Source organism: Chiloscyllium punctatum, chromosome 14 (assembly GCF_047496795.1).
Source record: "Chiloscyllium punctatum isolate Juve2018m chromosome 14, sChiPun1.3, whole genome shotgun sequence".
Classification (NCBI taxonomy): domain Eukaryota; kingdom Metazoa; phylum Chordata; class Chondrichthyes; order Orectolobiformes; family Hemiscylliidae; genus Chiloscyllium; species Chiloscyllium punctatum.
The window spans coordinates 37,663,668-37,686,736 of NC_092752.1; the positions used below are offsets into that span (position 1 = coordinate 37,663,668).

Consider the following 23,069-nt stretch of genomic DNA (forward strand, 5'->3'; position numbering starts at 1 on the left):
GGACCTAAAATCACTGAACACAGCATTGTACCTTTCATGAAGCTCTTCACTAAAAAATGTGCAAGCCAGCTGACCAGGTGAAGTTGATATGGAGTCCACTCCTCTGCGCACCGCAACACCCAGTGCCAGGGATGGAATTGCACAATAACCAATAATAGTTCTCTTTATTTAACAAAGGTCCGTAATTCACAAGTCGCATTACAGACAAGTCACGTTTACGAAACGTGTTATAGAAGTATTTAAAATAAATGAGAGCTAAAATGGTTGTACTTAGTTCGGATTTCCATGAACTGCAGTAATGTGTTTTTATTTCAGGTTAATAGAAGTAGTTCTGTATATGCTTAATTTCTTTTTGAATAAGTCTTTACAATCTTGTGCAATACAGTTTAAATTTATTACAACAACATACTTGTTGCAAGTTTCCTTCTTACACCAGAGAAGTTATTTTTAAGAATGGCCTAAATGTTGTTTCTGAGCTTTCAGCTGAAACACTGTGGAAAAAAAACCAGCAATTTTGTACACGCTATACTGCTTTCAACAGCTATGATTAAAACTGTTACAACAAATATCAATTTCTGCAGACTATTCTGATTACAGGTCTCAGCTCCTGTAACTTACAGCTGTCCGTCCTCCAACATTCTGGCGGATTATTACTAAAGCTCTCATCTTCCAGAATTTTATTGCACTGTAGGAAGCAGCAATGATGCAGACTGGATGGAATTAGTTGCAACTCAGTTCAATTGTAACAGAGACTTTGCTAAACATCTACCCCAGACAAGGACGTACAAAGTGACTGTGCAACACGTGCTAACATGCCAAGCTACCCTTTCCTTCCAGTTCCCTTGGAGACAGTTTTCAACATTCACTGTGTCTAAAGTTCTAAGTATATTATTTAGACAAACTGTTGTGTGTGCGTGCGTGTAGGAAGTAGTTACTGTTTACACCCCCAAGGATGAATGGATGTAAAGGCTGACCTTGTAAAGCTTCAACCACTAACAAGGCCCAAACTAGAAAGAAACAGGTGACCACCACACAATATATTTCAACTGAAGTGATTGGTTATTCAAGAATAATGACGCAAACAGCATCGATGAAAATTGTGTTGAGTTAGGATGGGAGTTAATCAATCATCGACAGACTAATTAAGAGGAGTAAAGATATATATCCAGCCATACCACTAGGCATACTAATGCCAAGTTTACAACTTGGGTCAGACACAATGTCCAACTACTGTCTTTTCATACTATCCAAGCACGACAACTTCAAAATAAGTTGCAATATCAATCTGTTGCACCAGCACAATAGTTCAACATTTCTTGCTACCATCTTCACAACGCACTGAGCAAAATGGTGAAATGACTTACAATTAAGTGACATGAATTCTGTATGGGTGAACTCGTCTGTTTTTGTAAACTTGTGCTCACAAGGGATTTGATCTTAATTGTCTAAATTTATTTCACCAAGCATGTTTAAGAGCTGAAAAAGGAAAAGACACTGCCATACAATTTAACATGATAGTATTTGATTTAAGAAGGTCAATTTGCCAACTTCTTGCATTTATAATTCAAACAATTATAGAATGGTTATCACACAGAAGTTGACCATTTGCCCTGTCATTTCTGTGCCAGTTCTTTGTAAGCCCACTATCTCATGACCACATATTTCTTTTCTCTTTAAGTACTAATCAAATTCTATTTTGAAAGTCACAGGTGATTCTGTCTCTGACACTTACAGGCCATGCATTCAGATTTCACTCACTGTATTAAAACAATTTAATTAATGTCATTGCTGACTCTTTTGCTAATCATCTTTAATTGATATTTTCTGGTTGCCAATCTTTTACCAATGGGAACAATTTCTGCTTGCTCCTCTGCCTAGACTTTTCATAATTTTGAGCACTTCTGTCAAATTTCTTCTCAAGCTACTATTCTTAGAAGAGAACAGGACCAGTTTCTCTAATCTATTCATATAAATGTACTTGTACTCAGGACACCTTGTCGATGTTTACCTCAGCTCCAGAATATTTCTGTGACTTAGCTACCAGATAATCCAAGCTGATATCATCATTGATTGGCATGGTACGAAACTGCAGTCTGAAGATCTCTGCTCGAGTGGCTGCATCGGGCAGTGGCACATATATAATGCGGTCAATTCGTCCTGGACGCATCAAAGCCTGCAAGAAATGAGAAAATCTTACACAGTCTGAAAATTCATGCACACAACTCCACAACTAATGCAGTCTAATAAACACTACCAAGCAGTAAAGTGTCCTTTGAAGTGTCACACTACATTACAATGCAACCGGCTATCATTCACATTACTGAACCAAATCACAATGCTCTAACAATACAGTTGAAGCAGAATGTGTTGCATATTCCTTGCATTCTGTATTCTACAAAACAAAAGTGGATACAAGGGGATGTGGTGGTCGCTGAAAAGCTGGGAGAGAGACAACACTCTTTGGGCAGTAGAAGCATCACCTTCAGTATGCAGAGCTGTGCAGCATTGGGCATGACAAACCAGACAGGACTTAATTGACAGCAGCTTCCAACAGATGCGAGTTGGGTGAAATCATCATTCACTGACTGAAAATTTGCTGTTGCTCAAAAGGCAAGCATCCTGTTTATTTCCAGAAACAAAAGCAGTCTTTTTTTTATTTATTTTCCTTCAGGTTTCTCATTTAATAACAATGAATGTTTTCAACTGTTCAAAGGTATCGCAACATATGATACTACTACAGTGATCAAAGACAAAATGTCATGCGATGCCAGGACAATAGGCATTCCTTCAGACAAGGCTCTAACATAGTACGGTACCAAGGATGGATGTGATGTGCAGCTTCATTCTTGTAACAATCAGACCCATGATGATGTAAAGTGGCAATTAATTTCTAATTTCCACTGAAGTGTCTCCCTGTGCCAACTATATAACCCTAGAGGTTTTCCTTTTTACTTTCTCACCCAGTATACTTACTGTGGAGGGCTATTCCTAGTTGGCAGCAAATGGCCTGGTGCACAGCTGGGCTATATATATGGCTCTGGTGGCAAGAAACCCAGAAGGTGACGTGGAATAGACAAAGTTTCTTCCGTGGGGTGGGGGAGTCCAGAACTAGAAGGCATTGGTTTTGGGTGAGAAGGGGAAGATATAAAGGAGACCTAAGGGGCAGCTTTTTCACGCAGAGGGTGGCACGTGTATGGAATGAGCTACCAAGGGAAGTGCTGGAGGCTTGTATAATTGCCACTTTTAAAACGCATCTGGATGGGTATATGAATAGGAAGGGTTTTGGAGGGATATGGGCCGGGTACTGGCAGGTGGGACTAGATTGGGTTGGGATATCTGGTTAGCATGGATGGGTTGGACCAAAGGGTTTGTTTCTGTGCTGTACATCTCCATGGCTTCTGCCACTGATTAGTGCACAATAGACTGAGAGCAACATCAGTAAGGTGGGGTGTATGTGCAATGAGGTGTTTGGCAGAGGACTGCATGAGAAAACTCAGCAGAACTCAGAGAAAACCCTCCATCAAACTCCCTGAAATTGACACCTACCTAATGCTGACTAAAATTTAGCCCATAGTCAGTGTTCTTTTCCTATAAATGTTTTTGCATGTCAGACTCATGACTGACAGACTACACTGACTCTATTACACTGAGACAGAGAGAGAGAGAGAGAGAGAGACAGAGATAGAGACAGAGATAGAGAAGTGGGGGAGGGAGGGAGAGACAGACAGAGAGATTGAAGGGAGCTGAGTAACATGATGTCATCTAACTGTCTTAAAGGTACAGTCCCTGTGTGGGCTGCAATCTGCATCATTATACAACAGACTTACCCCAAGGACTACCAGAACCAAATGCTTAACCCCCTGGAGCCATCATCACAAGCAGGAAATTTAGGCCTCACCCTCAACCCAAACAATCCATCCATAAATGTTTGTCTCTACTTTGAAAGGTCTAACAGCTTTGCTTCTAATAATTTAAGCTTCAAAATCCATGCATCTATATTTTTGCAGAGCATATCAACAAAAAAAAAGTGAAATAAATCTTCTTCCAACAGGTCAGCATGATCTCTTACTTAGGATAAAGCTTCATGCCATTTCAATATTAATCGATTCTGTCTTTGACTATTGCAATAAATTAGTCTGTTCAGTTGTTTATTGGCAATGATTGGAATTGAAGCAACTTTCTAATACAACTGCTTATATTTTCCAAACTTTTATATTTATTTAAAGTTATGTGCCATGTCACAGAATTTGAAATGGCAGTATTTGGAATGGATAAACAAGAGAATATTTCAACTTTTAGAGCAATATTCAAACTGATGGCAAAACAGGTCTGACAGAGGTGAGTGGTGTTCCATTAAAACTTAATATTAAAAAAAGTAAATTGTTATTAACTACAATAGATTCCCTCAACTGCTTTACAACCAAATCTAATCAGTGGGGAAAATATTTGCTTTAGGGAATAATATTTGGAGCCAAACGTTAAAGTCACCTGCGCAAAAGAATCAACTCAATGGAAGAATAGAAAAAAATCAGGCAAAGAAAAACATTTTTAAAAAGTGCCTTACTTTTTGCGCAATGCAGACGAATGTGAGGAGGTTATGCATTGATGGACACCTTCAAGCATATGTGATTAGGTTAGATTCCCTACAGTGTGGAAACAGGCCCTTCGGCCCAACAAGCCCACACCGACCCTCCAAGGAACAACCCACCTAGACCCATTCCCTGACGTTTATCCTTGACTAATGAGCCCAACACTACGGGCAATCCAGCATGGCCAATTCACCTGACCTGCACATCGTTGGACTGTGGAAGGAAACCGGAGCACGCAGAGGAAACCCACGCATACACAGGGAGAATGTGCAAACCCCACACAGACAGTTTCCCGAGGCGGAACTTGAACCCGGGTCCCTGGTGCTGTGAGGCAGCAGTGCTAACCACTGAGCCACCGTGATGAGCATGAGTGTGAGTCAAAATACTTGGAACAATGATGAAGTGAAGGAGTGATACTATAGGAGCATTTATAGGCAATTCTATTGGTAACATTTCAAGATTAAAAGTAGGTCTCTGGGTAGTATTGTAGAACAGAGAGACCTAGGGGCTCAGGTACATAATTCTTTGAAGTTTGTGTCACACGAGACAAGGTGGTTAAGAAGGCATTTATAAAACTGGCCTTCATTGCTCAGACCTTTAAATTTAGGAGTTAGGATGTCATGTTGAGGCTGTACAGGGGTTGGTGAGACCTCTCCTGGAGTCTGTGTCAAATTCTGGTTGCCCTGTTACAGCATTGAAATTTTTAAGCTGGAAAAGGTTCAGAAAAGACCTACCAGAATTTCTGTTGCGAAGAATGGAGTTATAAGGAGAGGCTGGATAGGCTGGAACCGTTTTTCACTGGAGCATAGGAGGTTGAGGGGTGACCTTAAACAAGTTTATAAAATCATGAGGGGTATAGATAAGGTAAATGGCAGGTATTTTTTCCCTAGGTTAGGCGATTTAAATACGAGGGGCATATTTTTAAGGTGAGAGGAGAAAGATTTAAAGAAGACATCAGGGGCAACCTTTTTTTTAACACAGAGTGTGATTGGAATGTGGAATGAACTTCCAGAGGTCGTTGTGGATGCAGGTGCAGTTGCAATGTTTAAAAGACATTTGGATGAATATATGAATAAGAAATGTTTGGAGGGACATGGGCCAAGTGCAGGCAGACAGGACTGGTTTAGTTTGGGATTATGGTAGGCATAGACTGGTTGGACCTAGGAGTCTGTTTCAGTGCTGCATGACTCTATTAATGGATAATTATAAGAGAAACAAAGAAAAAATAAATGCTATCTCTATGGTTATTTATGTAATGAAAATATTAATCATAACCATTGGGAAATAAATTCAGCAGTATGATTGGCACCTCTATGTGCTTTGAAGATATAAGACATGTCTGACACTTGGTTTATAGATTGTGACAAAATAATTCTGCATTCAAGACTTTTATTTTTCACAACTGCCACAATTATGAGCAGTGGGAGAAAGCAGGATATCATTGCAACTGTATGTGTTACTGTTAAGATTAATATTACTGAAAAAAAACTGTTTGATAGTCACTTATTCTGTGCTGTAAACAGACTCACGTTTAGACATTCTAAATTGCTACATTAGGCGATGAAGGATAATTACGTAAATCCTGGACAAGAAAACAACTGATTCACAAAGAAATTGTACCCAATTCCTGAGACTTTTGCAATGTAACTTTCTACTCTGCCATGTTACATGGTGAACTGCATTTGTTATCATAACAATTGGCACCTACACATTGTCTTCAATGTACAACAATGTCTAATGTTCTTCACAGAGGAGAACAGGATATCTTGCATTGCTTCACCCCTGGTCTAATGTTGCCCTTCATTTCACAACGATGAGTGATAAAGTCTCAACACTATACTGTTGTGCAAAGTTGGATCACCAGTTCTGCAATCTACAAAAATGACCTTCATTTGTCCACAAGAAGTTACAGGAAAATTATTTTGCCTACTTCAAGGCTACTGAAAGATTCAATACAAATCCTGGTTGTTTGCAAGTTTTAATAACTTACAGAAAATACTTCAATTCTTTAAACCAGACAAGCATTCAACCTAATCTTTATAAATCAGTGTTGCTGTAAGAAGAGTAAAAGGATCCTCTGTACCCCAGGACTGTCTGTTCCAAATTTCTTGAAATGTTTTATTTCAGGCTGCCGCCTTTGACAAACATGAACTGACATAGTTAAGATTAGACAATAATGTGATTTTTAATGTAGCGTTGGTTAGTCTACATGCCAAAAAAATCTACTTAATATTATGGGCTGCAATTGAAGTGTTGCAACAAGATAAATAACTTAAGAATGGGAATATTCTGCAGACACTGCCAATGGGAGCAACAAACTATATAATGTGGGTGTGTTTGTCAGTGGATAAGGAGGTGGGTGGTGGGGGTTGTGGTTTTCAAACTTTTGTTTTACATATTGCAAAAAACGTTTTTCAACACATTTTTTACATTAGTTCTGCCTGAAGAATTTGAATCTTGGAGCAGCTTCAATGAGTCACAGTTGGCTACCTGAAGCTGGCCATGAAAGGAATTAAATGTACGTTCAAAACCATATTCATACAAATCAATGGGGCCACAAGCAAATCAGCATGGTCTTGTACATTTCAGTCTGGCCATGTACAAATTTGCACTGTCATGAACATATCAAGTGCTTATTAGGAATATGTCACAACAATGAGAGTTTACCCTGCCAGAATGGGGACAAACAGCAGTGAGTGTTTGTGAAGTCAGACATATTTAGTGTTTAATCAACATGGAGTCTCTGGAATCCTGCAGGCTGTTTCTGTCAGGATGACAGGTTTGGAATATATTCAGCAAGGATGAGATCTGCCTAGACCAGCTCCTGAAGGGGAATTACCATCCTTCTGTGCAATTCTGCTTTTTTTTTTGTAACAACGTGAATAACTGCAGAACTCATTTAGTGCCCAGAAGCAAAGGCCTTTTTTTCCCTCCTCCTCTCAGCAAAGTAGAGCTATCCATCACTTAACAGACTTACTTCCTGTTTTGAAGCAGTTGGGGAGGTATAACTTCCAACCCAAATACTTGGCTTGGCAAACCACACTCGTGTTGATGGACACATTTAGAACCACTTCATTCAACCTGAATTTTGGTGTAGTGCAGGAGGGGGTGGGGAGAAACAGTACACGACTGAAACAGCTGGAGGAAAGGTTCGCTGAATCTGCCATCTGTGACTAATACCAGTTTGCGAAGTCAACATCAGCGCATTAACCTTTTTAAAGAAAAATCAGATTTTAAAATGCATTTTAAAAAGATGTCCTTTACTCATGAAAAAAATACTGTGCAGAAACAGTTGGCTTTACAATAAGGTGCTGCAATTAATTTGACCAGTTTGGTAACCAACTTGATAATATTAGTCTGCCTTTATATAAACAGGGGAACAGAAGCTGTTTTAAAGGAAAGCAACTGAAATATATTCATGCGTCAAAAAATTTAAAATAAAGTAGAAAGCAATGCCAGCATAATGACAGAAAGAGAGGCAGTAAAAGAGCCAGGATTGTTCACACATTCCTTCAGATGCAAATATATTTAATGAATAACTGAAACCTTACACACCAGAAAATGGTCAAACATCAGTGGTCTGTAAATCTTACTATAGACATATGTTTCCTCACACAATAATGTGTCAAGAAAACCTGAGTAAAAGATCACTCACAAACCAATAAGGGCACAAATCAACTCCCATCTATTTGGCTATAACATCACTCTTATGTAGCTAATCAACCAGGCAGCTTAAGGGCCACCTTTATCTGGGTTTTGTGAAAACAATTTTTGCATATTCTAACAGTTGTGCTGTGCTGAGATCTTTAACTTCCACAATTTGCAGTGTTTAATATTAAATAATATATAATATGGTGGGTTTACTTAACCGTGCATTTCACTATGAACCAAGCCTCCTGTTACAAGTAGGTGAGAAGAATAGTTGTTAAATGGCTTTTCAACACTCCCTACTGAAGTTTATGCTGAAGACTGGTCACTCAAGGGAGGAACAGGAGAGCTAGTCTTGCTTGCAGGTTCAGGACAGGGTGAGTGAGTGAATGAGTGTGTGACTGAGTGAATTTGAGTCAGTGAATGTGAGTCAGTGTAATTTCAGAATTCCAAAGCTTATTTAAATAATTTGCTTATTTAACTTTTACTTCCAGATTAAGTTGCTGTTGAGCCTAATAAACTGCTGTGCTGCCAGCCAAATCTGAACAACACCATTCCTGATGCACTCAAATTTTTAAATATTAGATTCAACCTTGACAAAGGTATATTTGTTTCTCACCTTAATGAACTTTCTTCAAGGTTGAACTTCACTAGGGAGCAACAAAATGCTATTTGACAATTATTATTCGTCCCTAACAGAAGCAAGAAACTTGATTCATTGTGAAATATATGGAGTTAAAATGGCAGTGGACACTGAACAAGAAATGTACAACACTGAGCCAATAAGTATTCCACTCTGACAATAAATGCTCAAAATCTCCACTCATACTAAGGAGGAGGGAATTAAAATTCCCCTCAGTGTCAGGGAATGTAAACATCACAGTTAAATCCAATTCTGATCTCAGCAAACACACTGTTGTGTTGATCATTGTTAGACTTCTGTTCATTGCTGAAGCCTGATCCCTCAATGAAATTCAAACCAATCCAATTGTGACCTGGCAAAATTCCACCTCGTGCTCCTAGTGTTTTGTTTTGGTTTATTGCTTGAATTTTATTGGGGGGGTGGCAGTGAGTGGATGTTGCGACTTTTTTCCTTTTCTTGGCAGTAAGGTATGGTTTTAAATTTTCTGCAATATGACAAGGATGCCAATTGCAGTAGACTGTTGGACATTCCAAGAGGTGGTATCGTTATGAATTACAGGTTAGGAAATATATGCCATTGAAATCATATGTAAATTCAAAAAGCAAAGTTAGGATCCTTTTGTTCAAGAGAGGAGAACTTAGTAGTCAGTCTTGTTGACTACATCTAGCAGATTGCAGCCAATCAGCTCAAGTCACTTTGGTAGTACTAGTCAACCAACAATCCACCTTTGTTTACTCGCTGGAAAAGATTTAGTGTTGTGAATTTCTCTGCACTTGAATTAGGAATCATTTTATTATAACTCCGATCTCTCAAAGCTGTTGTAGATCATAAATCTCTGGTAATCTAACATTCTTATTGTGTACTTCAAAAACAACAATCCTGGTTTATCAAATTGTTAAATTTATTTTCTGTTTGAGAAGAAAAAAAGATGAAAGACAGTAGAACGATAAAAGGAAACAAGAAAAAAATTTCACACAATGCAATGAGTTGCTCCTCATAAGAAAACAACTATTAAGAATCATAGCATCCCTACAGCGTGGAAATAGGCCATTAGGCCCAACAAGTCCACACCGACTGTCCAAAGAGTATTCCACCCAGACCCACTCTCATACCATATTGCTCTACATTTACCCCTGACTAATACACATAGCCTACACATTCCTGGACACTGGGGGCAACTTAGCATGGCCAAATCACCTCACCTGCACATCTTTGGACTGTGGGAGGAAACTGAAACACCCGGAGGAAACCCACACAGATGTGGGGAGAAGTGCAAACTCCACACAGTCGCCATTTAGAAATTAGGATTAATTAAAGCATCTAGCATAGTTTTATAATAGATTTGTCATGCCTGACAAATGTAATTATTTTCTTTGAGAAATAATAGCATGATGATAAAAGACATGTATTAGATAACGCAACCACGATTTTTAAAGGTTATAATATAGGATGGCTGTTGATAAATTAAGGCATTTAGTATTGATGGAAGTTTGTTGACATGAATAGTATTATAGATCAGACCAAATGCCCTCAAGATATATTAAGAAGATAATCTAACCCTAACTTTTTCTTATTTTAAAGTTAAGTGTAAGGCATTGTGTTGCAGATGAAATTTGATTGGTCAAACTACCAGACTGGGGAAACAAAACACGCTTTATAAATGCTCTATAATTAAGATACAGACAAAATAAAAGAATTGGCTTAACTGTAACTCTATCAAAATGCCTAACAAAATAATATACATAATAACTACTAACAATTAACTGCTCCAATATAGTAACATCCCATAAACACACTCTTGGCAAACACAATTCAAAATAAAATAGATCGTGTCATATGCAATTCTAGAAGCAGGACAACAACCTTAACTTTCAGCTGTAACAGAGAGAGGAATAAGAGCTTCTATATCCAACTTTAAGACTTCAGCAACTGCGACTGAAAAACTAAAACTAAATATCCTGAGTTTCACCCCACCCATTCAGGCTGCTTCTATTGTTCCAACTTAAAAAAAAAACCCAAGGCCTCACAAGATGTTTACTTTATTGGCTTTGGAGCAGACTGCTCGGCATAACTGCCTCAACCTTCCCAAAAAAAGGACAAAATACACCTCTTAAAACCACAGCATCATCATAGTGTGGTGCTAGTGAAATAAAAAGAAAAACAGAAATACCTTGAATGTACATAGTGCCTTTTACAGGCAAAGGGATTCTGAAACATTTTGCAGCCAATTTTCAAAGTGTCGTCAATGTTGCTACGTAGTCAACACTGTAGTCATGATTAATGAACAGCTTTTGGACTTACGATTCAACATTATCTGAAAATCTATAAAACACGGTGGCACAGTGGTTAGCACTACTGCCTCACAGTGCCAGAGACCCAGGTGCAATTCCCGCCTCAGGCAACTGTCTGTGTGGAGTTTGCACATTCTCCCCGTGTCTGCGTGGGTTTCCTCCCAGTCCAAAAATGTGCAGGTTAGGTGAATTGGCCATGCTAAAGTGCCCGTAGTGTTAGGTGGAGGGGTAAATGTAGGGGAATGGGTCTGGATGGGTTGCTCTTTGGAGGGTCGGTGTGGACTTGTTGGGCCAAAGGACCTGTTTCCACACTGTATGTAATCTAATCTCAACAGGTGTGTGGATTTCCTCAGCCACATTCATTGGTATTACGCATTTCACTTGCTCAGTTTTGTAATGGGCTTGGCATTTTGCAGAACGAAGAAAATAAAAGAAGCATGGATTGAAAACTGGAGGTATCATTCAGTATTCAGAGGGTTAACAGCAACAACGCACGATGGAACTTACTTAAATCTCAAAGCACCAAGCTATCAGACTTGTTAGAAAATATGTTGTTCATGCATTGCTGTCCAGATACTTCGGGCTTAGCTGTGAGAACTGTGGAGAGATAGCATCTTGCCCACAGTATACAACTTCAAACTTGAGCCAAAATACAGATCGACATCTGGATTGAGATCAGGATCTGACTATACCTGAGCACCTGTTTCGATGAAGCAGCTGATTAGCCAGCAGTAACTGAGCATGGCACGACTCTGACAAGGTCAATTCTAACTTTCTAAAAACACAATGACTGCAAATGGAATATGGGTTTTTAAGAAAGGATCAATTGGTTTGTAAAATAGTACCCTATGCACCCCACTTTATATTAGCCTGTACAGACAAACTTCAAAGCAACTTAAAAGATAATTTCTGATTAATCATCTCCCGAGCCTCTATAGCAGTTTTACAGCATTTTTAAATTGAGACTCAGGTGTACCCGAGAACTCTGTAGAAAGCATGGGAAGTGATTACTTACTGAGATATTTGGATCATTGATTGTCATAAGTGGTGCCAGAAGACTGGAGGTTGGCTAACATGGTACCACTATTTAAGAAAGGTGGTAAGAAAAAGCCAGGGAACTATAGACCAGTGAGCCTGACATTGGGTGGTTGACAAGTTGTTGGAGGGAATCCTGAAGAACAGGATTTACATGTGTTTGGAAAGGCAAAGACTGATTAAGGTCAGTCAACATGGCTTTGTGTATGAGAAATCATGTATGATTAACTTGATTGAAGTGTTTGAAGAAGTAACATAGAGGACTGATGAGGGCAGAACAGTGGACGTGATCTATATAGACTTCAATGAGGTGTTCGACAAGGTTCATCATTGTTTACTGGTTAGCAAGGTTAGATCGCATGGAATACAGGGAGAACAAGCCACATGGATACAGAACTGGCTCAAAGGTAGAAGACAGAGGGTGGTGGTGGAAGGTTGCTTTTCAGACGGAAGGCCTGTGACAAATGGTGGTGCCACAAGGATCGGTGCTGGGTCCAGTTTTTTTTGTCATTTATATAAATGATTTGGATGTGAACATAGGAGATATAGTTAGTAGATTTGCAGATGACACCAAAATTGGAGGTGTAGTGGACAGTGAAGAAGTTTACCTCAGAGTACTATTGGATCTTGACCAGATGGGCCAATGAGTGGCAGATGGAGTATAATTTAGGAAAATGTGAGGTGCTACATTTTGGAAAGGCAAATCAGGGCAGGACTTATACACTTGATGTTAAGGTCCTGGGGAGTGTTGCTGAACAAAGAGACCTTTGGATGCAGGTTCATAGTTCCTTGAAAGTGAGTTGCAGGTAGATAGGATAGTGATGTATGTTTTCCTTTATTGGTCAGAACATTGAGTATTTGAGTTGGGAGGTAATATTGTGTCAATACAGGACAATGGTTAGGCTACTTTTGGAATAGTATCCCTACTATAGGAAGGATGTTGCGAACTTTGAAAGGGTTCAGAAAAGATTGACAAGGATGTTGCCTTGGTTAGAGGGTTTGAGATATCGGGAGAGGCTGAATAGGCTGGGGCTATTTTCCCTGGAGCGTCAGAGGCTGATGGGTGACCTTATAGAGGTTTATAAAACATGAGGGGCATGGATAGGGCAAATAGACAAGGTCTTTTCTCCGGGTTGGAGGAGTCCAGAACTAGAGTGCTTACGTTTAGGGTGAGAGGGGGAAAGATTTAAATGGGACCTCAGAGGCAACTTTTTCACGCAAAAGTTAGTGCATGTATGGAATGACCTGCCAGAGGAAGTGGTGGAGGCTGGTACAAGTACACCACTTAAAAGACAGCTGCATGGGTACATGAGTGGGCAGGGGGGTGGTTAGAAGGATATGTGCCAAGTCCTGGCAAATGGGACTAGATTAGGTTAGGATATCTGGTCGGCATGGACGAGTTGGATTGAAGGCTCTGTTTCTGTGCTGTACATCTCTATCACAGCACTGCTGCTTCACAGCACCAGGGAGCCGGGTTCGATTCCAGCCTCGGGCGTGGAGTTTGAACATTCTCCCAGTGTCTGCATGGGTTTCATTCGGGTGCTCCGGTTTCCTCCCACTACCTGAAGATGTGCAGGTTAGATGAATTGGCCATGCTAAAATTGCCCACAGTGTTCAGGAATGTGTAGGTTAGGTGCATTAGTCGGGGTAAATGTTGAACAATAGGGTGGGGGAATGGGTTTGGGTGGGTTGCTCTTCAGATGATGGGTGTGGACTTGTTGGGCCAAATGACCTGTTTCCACACTGTAGGGGTTTGATGATTCTATATCTATTTCCATGTGGGTGCAGCAGGCACTGCATGAACAAAATGATTCTTAGAGAGACACCAGCAGCGTTGGTGTGGTCAGATTTTCTTTCACAAGTGTTCTGGCATATTGCTTGAGCTTCTGACTTGCTTGTTCCATCTTCATGTCGTAGTTGTCGATTTTCCCAATCATGAGTAGATGGTAGTCAATAATTTATTTCTCAAAGTCAATGGTAGATCAATCATTTGGACACAAATGTGAACAATCCAAGAGGAAAATGTAGATGCGGTTTTGCATTATTGCATTAAGTATGAACATTCTGACTGATCTCTGTTTTCCCATTGCTAAGCCAGTCCTTTTAGTGAGTATAGTGGTATAGTAGGTGATTGTATTGTTTTGTTCTAGAATGCCTGTTATAGATACGTTCCAAGCTCGGAGCTAATGTGGAACCACAGAAACAGAGGAATGTAGTAAGCAGTGAAGAAGACGGGGAACAGATTTGACAATGGAGAGGGTGGATTGACAACAAGGATGGTGAGATGTATGGTCCAGAAAAGAGGGGCAGCAGGAAATGAGGCATTGTGGAACAAAATGGAGCAGGGCTGAGTATCACAGATAGTATTCTATGCATAAGCATTCACTGAGATTATCAAAGACACTAGCACAATCTTGCTGTAGCAGCCAATATTAGATGTCCCCTCCACAAATAAATTAGATTTCCTCCAATGTGGAAACAGGGGATTTAGCACAAACGTGGACATTGAGCACTGAAAGGCCTATCAGAGTAGCCAAAGGGAATGGTAGCTGGCAATTTATTAAGAATGGTGTGCAAACGGACCGGGTGCTGGCAGGTGGGACTAGATTGGGTTGGGATATCTGGTCGGCATGGACAGGTTGGACCGAAGGGTCTGTTTCTATGCTGTACATCTCTATGACTCTGACTCAATTGTGCATGAGCTGGAGCCACAAGGGACACCAGATAAATCTTAACAGCCAGAACTTTCAAATGTGTCTAAATGCAGTGTAAGTGTTTCTATTTCAGAGTGCTCTTCTGCAACTGTGCTGAATGAAACTTATAGACTCATTTAAAGATAGTTGTGTGAATTTATTTCATGGTGCTTTGGTCACCTGCTGTGCTCCTGCCTACTGAGAAGAAAAATGGCACACACTACAGGAGTATGTATGTCTGGCAAGTTGCCATAGCCAAGGGAAAATGCCACTTATTTGATGCTTTAATTCCAATAACTGGCTTCCTACTACTGCCAGATGAGTTGCTGGCCAGGCAAGCAGACATACTGCCCTTAACAAAAGTTACAAAGGACCAGTCTGATGAGCTGCCCGCTAAATAACCATCTCGAAGAAGCAGGAAGAAATCCTCCCATAGATAGCAACAAAGAAAATATCGGGAACTATAAACTGAGAATACAAAATATTGCTTAAGTGAAAAGAACCCATAGTATAAAATTAACATAAAGTAGAAACTTAAATCGAAGAAAGTTGCTTAGGGAAATATGGTCCCATGATATAATGAATAAAAACTCTAAATTAATCACAGACATATTGACCTTTTGTGCAAGGTGCTTTTTTTAAACTAAGTCTTCAAGCCAAGCCTGACTAATAATGTAATTTCTACGAATGGCATTTGCTGATTACTCAAAGATTTCCTACGTAAACACGGAATGTCACATCTTGTAGAGTGCCATGAAGCTTCAAAAGAGAGAAACTTCAAAAGGCAGAGGTGAAGGGCAATCTAATTACCTTCTCTCAATAGGAAAGCATCTCCTGCAGATCACATCTGGACTGTGGGCATGAGTCAAACTCCATGTTTGTATTTTTCACTTCCAGAAATATACAAAAAAGTTCTTAAAAATCAACTGTGATCCTGGTCTGTATGTGTTTGTGGGCTGATGCATAAATGTGGACTAATGTGCAATGAAGGTGAGTTTAAAAACAGCCATTAGACATCCGTGGATCTGCAGACAAACAGAAAAAGCACACTCTAGAAGCCAGTCACTGTCAAAAAAGGAACAGGATGACTAAGTTTAGCTAACTTGCAAAGCCAGGAGTTTCAAAATCAAATGTTCAATTACCAGCATCAAGTACCACCCAATTAACAGCTGCAATGTTTTACCATTTACTTTCACTAACAACCCTTAGACTGATCTGTATATCTTTTAATTTCTTTTTTGGATTCACTTTTTATTTCTACTGTGTGGATCTGTAATGCATTATACTTCTTCTTGTGTTATATGTATTATGTTGTGTGTTATTTATATGAATATATATTAATAACCTAGTCCTTAGGCTTCAGGGCACAGTTTCACAATTTGAGGATGAAACAAAAACTGGATGCATTGTGAATTATGAGAAGGTCAGTATAGAACTTCAAAAAGGATACAACCAAGTTGATGGAATGGGTAGACAAGTGGCAGGTGCAATTCAATGTAGAGAAGTGTGAAGTGATTCATATCTTTTTAGGAAAAAAAACTAAAGAGACATGACAAAACAAAGGGTATAATTCTAAATGAGGGTGCACAGACAAAGGTACCTTGGTGTATATCTCTACATGATTGAAGGCAGTATTACAGATTAACAACATGGTTAATAAAATTCTAAACAAAAAACTGAAACAACTGTAGATGCTGGAAATCAGAAACAAAAACAGAAATTGCTGGAAAAACTGTGAGTCTGACAGCGTCTGTGGAGAGAAAGTAGAGTTAACGTTTTAGGTCCAGTGACCTTTCTTCAGAACTGATGCCAGGAAAAGGTTGGTATTTATGCAGAAGACAGGGTAGGGTCATCCAATTTGGGTGACCACTTTGCAGAATACCTAGGTGCCGTTCGCAATAACGACCCTGTTGGACCACTTCAACACACCAGTATGTTCCCTGGCCGTCATCTCTGTCTCAATGCTCCAGCAAACCTCTGGGCTGCTACCACACAGAACCCATTGTCAGCCACTAATAGTTTCCATTGGCAGCTATTCATTTTCCCAGGCTGACCTTTACCCACTCCTTCGTCTGTCCAACTGCGTTTTCTCTCTTTGGGCTCTATCTCCACACGTTGTTTCCTCCTCCACTATCGACCCACCCCATCTTCTGCATAAATACCAACCTTTTCCTAGCTACCACTAGTTCTCAAGAAGGGTGACTCAACCCTAAATGGTAACTCTGCTTTCTCTCTAAAGATGTTGCAAGACCCGCTGAGTTTTCCAGCAGTTTCCATTTGTGTTAATCAAGTCCTTACTTAGGGTAAAAAAAAAACTATAGCAGAGAGGTATCAGAAGGTATTCTAACTCATACTTGTACTAAGTAAGTAATTAACTAACTAAGCAGAGATGGCTGGGCAGGTGATGTGCTGTTGCTGTATGATGTGGGAGCTGGCTGATCCCACTGTGAACGGCAGTGACCACATCTGCAGCAAGTGTTGGTTGCTGGAAGAACTCCAGATCAGAGTTGATGATCTGGAATCTGAGCTTCAAACACTGCGGCATATCCGGGAGGGGGAGAGTTACCTGGACGCTTTGTTTCAGGAGGCAGTCACACCTGGGAGATTAATTAATTCCCACTCAGCTAGTGATCAGGCACAAAAGAGTGTGACTGTAAGTGAGGCAGGTAGGGGGACCCAGAGTTCAGGAGTGGAGGAGCCTCAGCCCTTGACCTTGTCCAACAGGTACGAGATTCTTGCTCCCTGTTCGGATGAGGAAAAGGGCTCTGGACAGGATGACCCAACTGACCAAGGCACCATGGTGCAGAAGGCCATTCAAGAGGGGGGAGCTAATAGACAGGTAGTGGTTATAGGGGATTCTATAATTAGGGGGACAGATAGTATCCTTTGCAAGCCGGATCGGGAGTCTCGCATGGTGTGTTGCCTGCCCGGTGCCAGGGTGCGAGACATCTCTGACCGGCTTGAAAGGATATTGGAGCGGGAGGGGGAGGATCCAGTTGTTGTGGTCCACGTTGGTACCAACAACATAGGCAAGACTAGGGTGGAGGACCTGTTTGGGCATTACGAAGCACTAGGCAGGAAATTGAAGCACAGGTCCTCAAGGGTCATAATCTCCGGATTACTGCCCGAGCCACGTGCCAATTGGCATAGGGACAAGAAAATTAGGCAAGTAAACACGTGGCTAAGGGATTGGTGTGGGAAAGAGGGATTCCACTTCATGGGGCATTGGCATCAGTTTTGGAACAGGGGGGATCTGTACCGTTGGGACGGTCTCCACCTGAACCGATCAGGTACCAATGTTCTGGCGAAGAGGATAAATAGGGTGGTCAGTAGGACTTTAAACTTCTGAGTTGGGGGGAAGGGAAAGTGAAAGGGAGTATGGAGGTAAATGGAAAGATAAGCAGCAGGATAGCATGTTTCCAGGCGGATTTAAAATTGAGGCAGACTGAGAATGCAGAAAAAAGCAAGGATAACTTAGGACATATGACTTACAACATCTCTAATAAGGAAGTTAGCATTAAGGCACTTTACCTGAATGCTCGTAGCATTCATAACAAAGCCGATGAATTAATGGCACAGATAATAGTGAATGATTATGATGTAGTAGGCATCACAGAGACTTGGTTACAGGGGGGTCAGGACTGGCAGTTAAACCTCCATGGTTTTTCGACTTATCGAAAAGACAGAGAGGTGGGCAGAGGGGGTGGGGTTGCCTTGTTAGTTAAGAACAAAATTAAATCTATGGTATTGAATGACATAGCGTCGGATGATGTGGAGTCTGTGTGGGTGGAATTGAGGAACCACAAAGGCAAAAAAACCATAATTGGAGTTGTGTACAGACCTCCTAACAGTGGTCAGGACCAGGGACGCAACATGTACCGGGAAATAGAGAAGGCATGTCAGAAAGGCAAGGTTACATTGATCATGGGTGACTTCAATATGCAGGTGGACTGGGTAAATAATGTTGCTAGTGGATCTAAAGAAAGGGAATTCATGGAATGCTTACAGGATGGCTTTTTGGAACAGCTAGTCATGGAGCCCACAAGAGAGCAGGCTATTCTGGACCTAGTGCTTTGCAATGAACCAGACTCTATAAAAGATCTTAAAGTAAGGGAACCCTTAGGAAGTAGCGACCATAATATGGTAGAGTTCAGTCTGGAGTTTGAAAGGGAGAAGGCGAAATCTGATGTAATGGTGTTACAGTTGAATAAAGGTAATTATGAGGGCATGAGAGAGGAACTGACTAAAATAGACTGGAAGCAGAGGCTAACCGGGAAGACACTAGAGCAAAAATGGCAGGAGTTTGTAGGTATAATTGAGGACACTGTACAGAGGTTCATTCCCAAGAAAAGAAAGATTAACCGGGGAGGGATTAGACAACCTTGGCTGACAAAGGAAGTCAGGAAATGTATTAAAGAAAAAGAGAGATCCTATAAAGTGGCTAAGAACAGTGGGAAATCAGAAGATTGGGAAGGATACAAAAGCAAACAGAGGATAACAAAGAGTGTAATAAGAAATGAGAGGATCAAATATGAAGGTAGGCTAGCCAGTAATATTAGAAATAATAGTAAAAGTTTCTTTCAGTACATAAGAAACAAACGACAGGCAAAAGTAGACATTGGGCCACTTCAAACTGATGCAGGGAGCCTAGTGATGGGAGATAAGGAAATAGCAGGAGAACTTAACAAGTACTTTGCGTCAGTTTTCACAGTGGAAGACAGGAGTAATATCCCAAAAATTAAAGGGTGTCACGGGGCTGAGCTGAGTATGGTTGCCATTACGAAAGAGATAGTGCTAGAAAAGTTAAAAAGTCTTAAAATTGATAAATCTCCTGGCCCTGATGGGATACACCCTAGAGTTCTGAGAGAGGTTGCTGAGGAAATAGCAGAGGCATTGGTTGAGATCTTTCAAGAGTCACTGGAGTCAGGAAAGGTCCCGGACGATTGGAAGATGGCTGTAGTAACCCCCTTGTTCAAGAAAGGATCAAGGCAAAAGATGGAAAATTATAGGCCAATCAGCTTAACCTCGGTTGTTGGTAAAATTCTAGAATCCATCATTAAGGATGAGGTTTCTAAATTCTTGGAAGAGCAGAGTCTGATTAGAACAAGTCAACATGGATTTAGTAAAGGGAGGTCATGCCTGACAAACCTGTTGGAATTTTTTGAAGAGGTAACAAGTAGGTTAGACCAGGGGAACCCAGTGGATGTGGTCTATCTGGACTTTCAAAAGGCCTTTGATAAGGTGCCACACGGGAGACTGCTGAGCAAGGTGAGGGCCCGTGGTGTTCGAGGTGAGCTGCTGGGATGGATTGAGGATTGGCTATCTAACAGAAGGCAGAGAGTTGGGATAAAAGGTTCTTTTTCAGAATGGCAGCCGGTGACGAGTGGTGTCCCGCAGGGTTCGGTGCTGGGGCCACAGCTGTTCGCATTATATATTAATGATTTGGATGAGGGAACCGGGGGCATTCTAGCGAAGTTTGCCGATGATACAAAGTTAGGTAGACAGGCAGGTAGTACTGAGGAAGTGGGGAGGCTACAGAAGGATCTAGACAGGTTGGGAGAGTGGTCCAGGAAATGGCTGATGGAATTTAACGTGAGCAAGTGCGAGGTCTTGCACTTTGGCAAAAAGAATATAGGAATGGACTACTTTCTAAATGGTGAGAAACTTAATAAAGCCAAAGCACAAAGGGATCTGGGAGTGCTAGTCGAGGATTCTCTAAAGGTAAACATGCAGGTTGAGTCTGTGATTAAGAAAGCGAATGCAATGTTGTCTCTTATCTCAAGAGGGTTGGAATATAAAAGCAGAGATGTACTACTAAGACTTTATAAAGCTCTGGTTAGGCCCCATTTGGAGTACTGTGTCCAGTTTTGGTCCCCACACCTCAGGAAGGACATACTGGCACTGGAACGTGTCCAGCGGAGATTCACACGGATGATCCCTGGAATGACAGGTCTAGCATATGAGGAACGGCTGAGGATACTGGGATTGTATTCGTTGGAGTTTAGAAGATTAAGGGGAGATCTAATAGAGACGTACAAAATAATACATGGCTTTGAAAAGGTGGATGCTAGAAAATTGTTTCTGTTAGGCGAGGAGACTAGGACCCGTGGACACAGCCTTAGAATTAGAGGGGGTCATTTCAGAACGGAAATGCGGAGACATTTCTTCAGCCAGAGAGTGGTGGGCCTGTGGAATTCATTGCCACGGAGTGCAGTGGAAGCCGGGACGCTAAATGTCTTCAAGGCCGAGATTGATAGGTTCTTGTTGTCTAGAGGAATTAAGGGCTACGGGGAGAACGGTGGCAAGTGGAGCTGAAATGCGCATCAGCCATGATTGAATGGCGGAGTGGACTCGATGGGCCGAATGGCCTTACTTCCACTCCTATGTCTTATGGTCTTATTCTTTATTAGTAGAAGCACAGAGTACAAGAGCAACAAGATTACGTTAAACTTGCCAAAAGAAAGTACTAGTTCAGTCTGAACTGGAGTTATTATGTCAAATCTGGGCATCACATTTTAGGAAATTTAGATTAGATTAGATTACTTACAGTGTGGAAACAGGCCCTTTGGCCCAACAAGTCCACACCGACCCACCGAAGTGCGACCCACCCAGACCCATTCCCCTACATTCACCCCTGCACCTAACACTATGGGCAATTTAGCATGGCCAATTCACCTAACCTGCACATTTTTGGACTGTGGGAGGGAACTGGAGGACCCGGAGGAAACCCACACAGACACAGGGAGAACGTGCAAACTCCACACAGCCAGTCGCCTGAGGCGAGAATTGAACCCGGGTCTCTGGCGCTGTGAGACAGCAGTGCTAACCACTGTGCCACCCACAGAGAATATGGGAAAGATTTAGAGAGTTCAGTAACTATGAATGAGAATAGTTCCAGAAATGTGGAACTTCGGTCACATAGATAAATTAGAGAAGTTAGGACTGTTTTGTTGAAAAGGTTTGTGTTACATTTCACCACTAAGGTTACCTGCTCACCACCAGAATTTGCTTGCCTCATGAACACAATGTGATAGGTACACAGAAGCAGGAGTACGAGTAGGAGTAGATCAATCAGCCTCCCTGCATTCTAGATCATAACTGCTCCATGTTATGCTACATAATTTCTCAAATTGAGGCAATGATTACATGTGTCAGAGTTAGGAGAAATTAAAGATCTTATATAAAATTCCCTAAACAGAATCAGCACAGCACTTTCAGCTTAGTGCTTTAACATTTACCAGTGGAAACTTAAATTGAGAACTAATGAAATTCAGTATATATCAACACTCAACAGTAAGCATTTATCATTATAAAACTTGCCCCTACATATTGACGTATGTTAGTGTGAAAATGTTCTTTACAGTGCGTGTTTGTCAGTGTGAAATTGTCAGTACTGATAACTGACATGTGAAGTAACGGTCCATTGAGCTGCGATAATACAACAAAGCTTCAAGGGCCCACAGCTGGTGGAACGGCCGGGCATTCAGCTTCGAAAAACAGAAAAATGTAAAGAATTTTAATTTTGTTATTTTGCACAGGAAATGCATTTAAAAAAAACTCCCCGAAGCCCCATACAGTGAAGTCCTTCTTCTGTAGGATAACAACACTTTATATTTCACTTCAAAAATGGAAGTACTATAACAACAAACATATTTGATACTGAATCCCAAGAAATGGTGTGCAGAATATTAAGTCACAGCTGTGCAGACTTATGGGCTTTCCCTGCTACACACTGAGTAATCTCTGACTTGGACTGTTTCCCACATCCCACTCAGATTAAGCCAAATAAGAGGACATTTGTACAACCATATGGAAGCCTGCTGCACATTCTGCACATGAAGCGTCACCTGTCAAGGGTACCATTCAATGCTTACTTTTCAGGTCAGATTAAGCAGGCAACAAATGGCCATTGCTTCTCTGTTCTTTACTGCACATGCCACTGAGTACCACTAACTTTGAGCAGTCCTGTTTAGTACAAAGAGTCAATGTTAATCACTACACAGATCAATAAAAATAATACACAGCTTTTTAATGTTTCCTGCATTTTTTCAAAACTGGGCAGCTGGTACAACCAAGTGAAATAACAACAGACTAGTGACATGAACTACAAACACAAGGACGTTCCCCTGCACTTTCTAATATACTCGTAGCTGATACTCTTTCATTTGGG

General features: G+C 40.9%; 1 protein-coding gene across 7 annotated transcripts in view; it reads right to left on the reverse strand.

Moving 5' to 3' along the window:
* afg2a (AFG2 AAA ATPase homolog A) overlaps window positions 1-23,069 on the reverse strand; it is a 518,183-nt gene that overhangs the window by 75,339 nt on the left and 419,775 nt on the right. For 6 of the 7 annotated variants that reach the window (XM_072584192.1, XM_072584188.1, XM_072584194.1 and 3 more), the window contains one exon: window positions 2,009-2,173. The exons of the other annotated variant lie outside the window; for it this stretch is intronic. In XM_072584192.1, coding sequence (XP_072440293.1) covers window positions 2,009-2,173 — 165 coding nt within the window. The remainder of the gene's footprint in view (window positions 1-2,008; window positions 2,174-23,069) is intronic. 7 annotated transcript variants of the gene reach the window in all.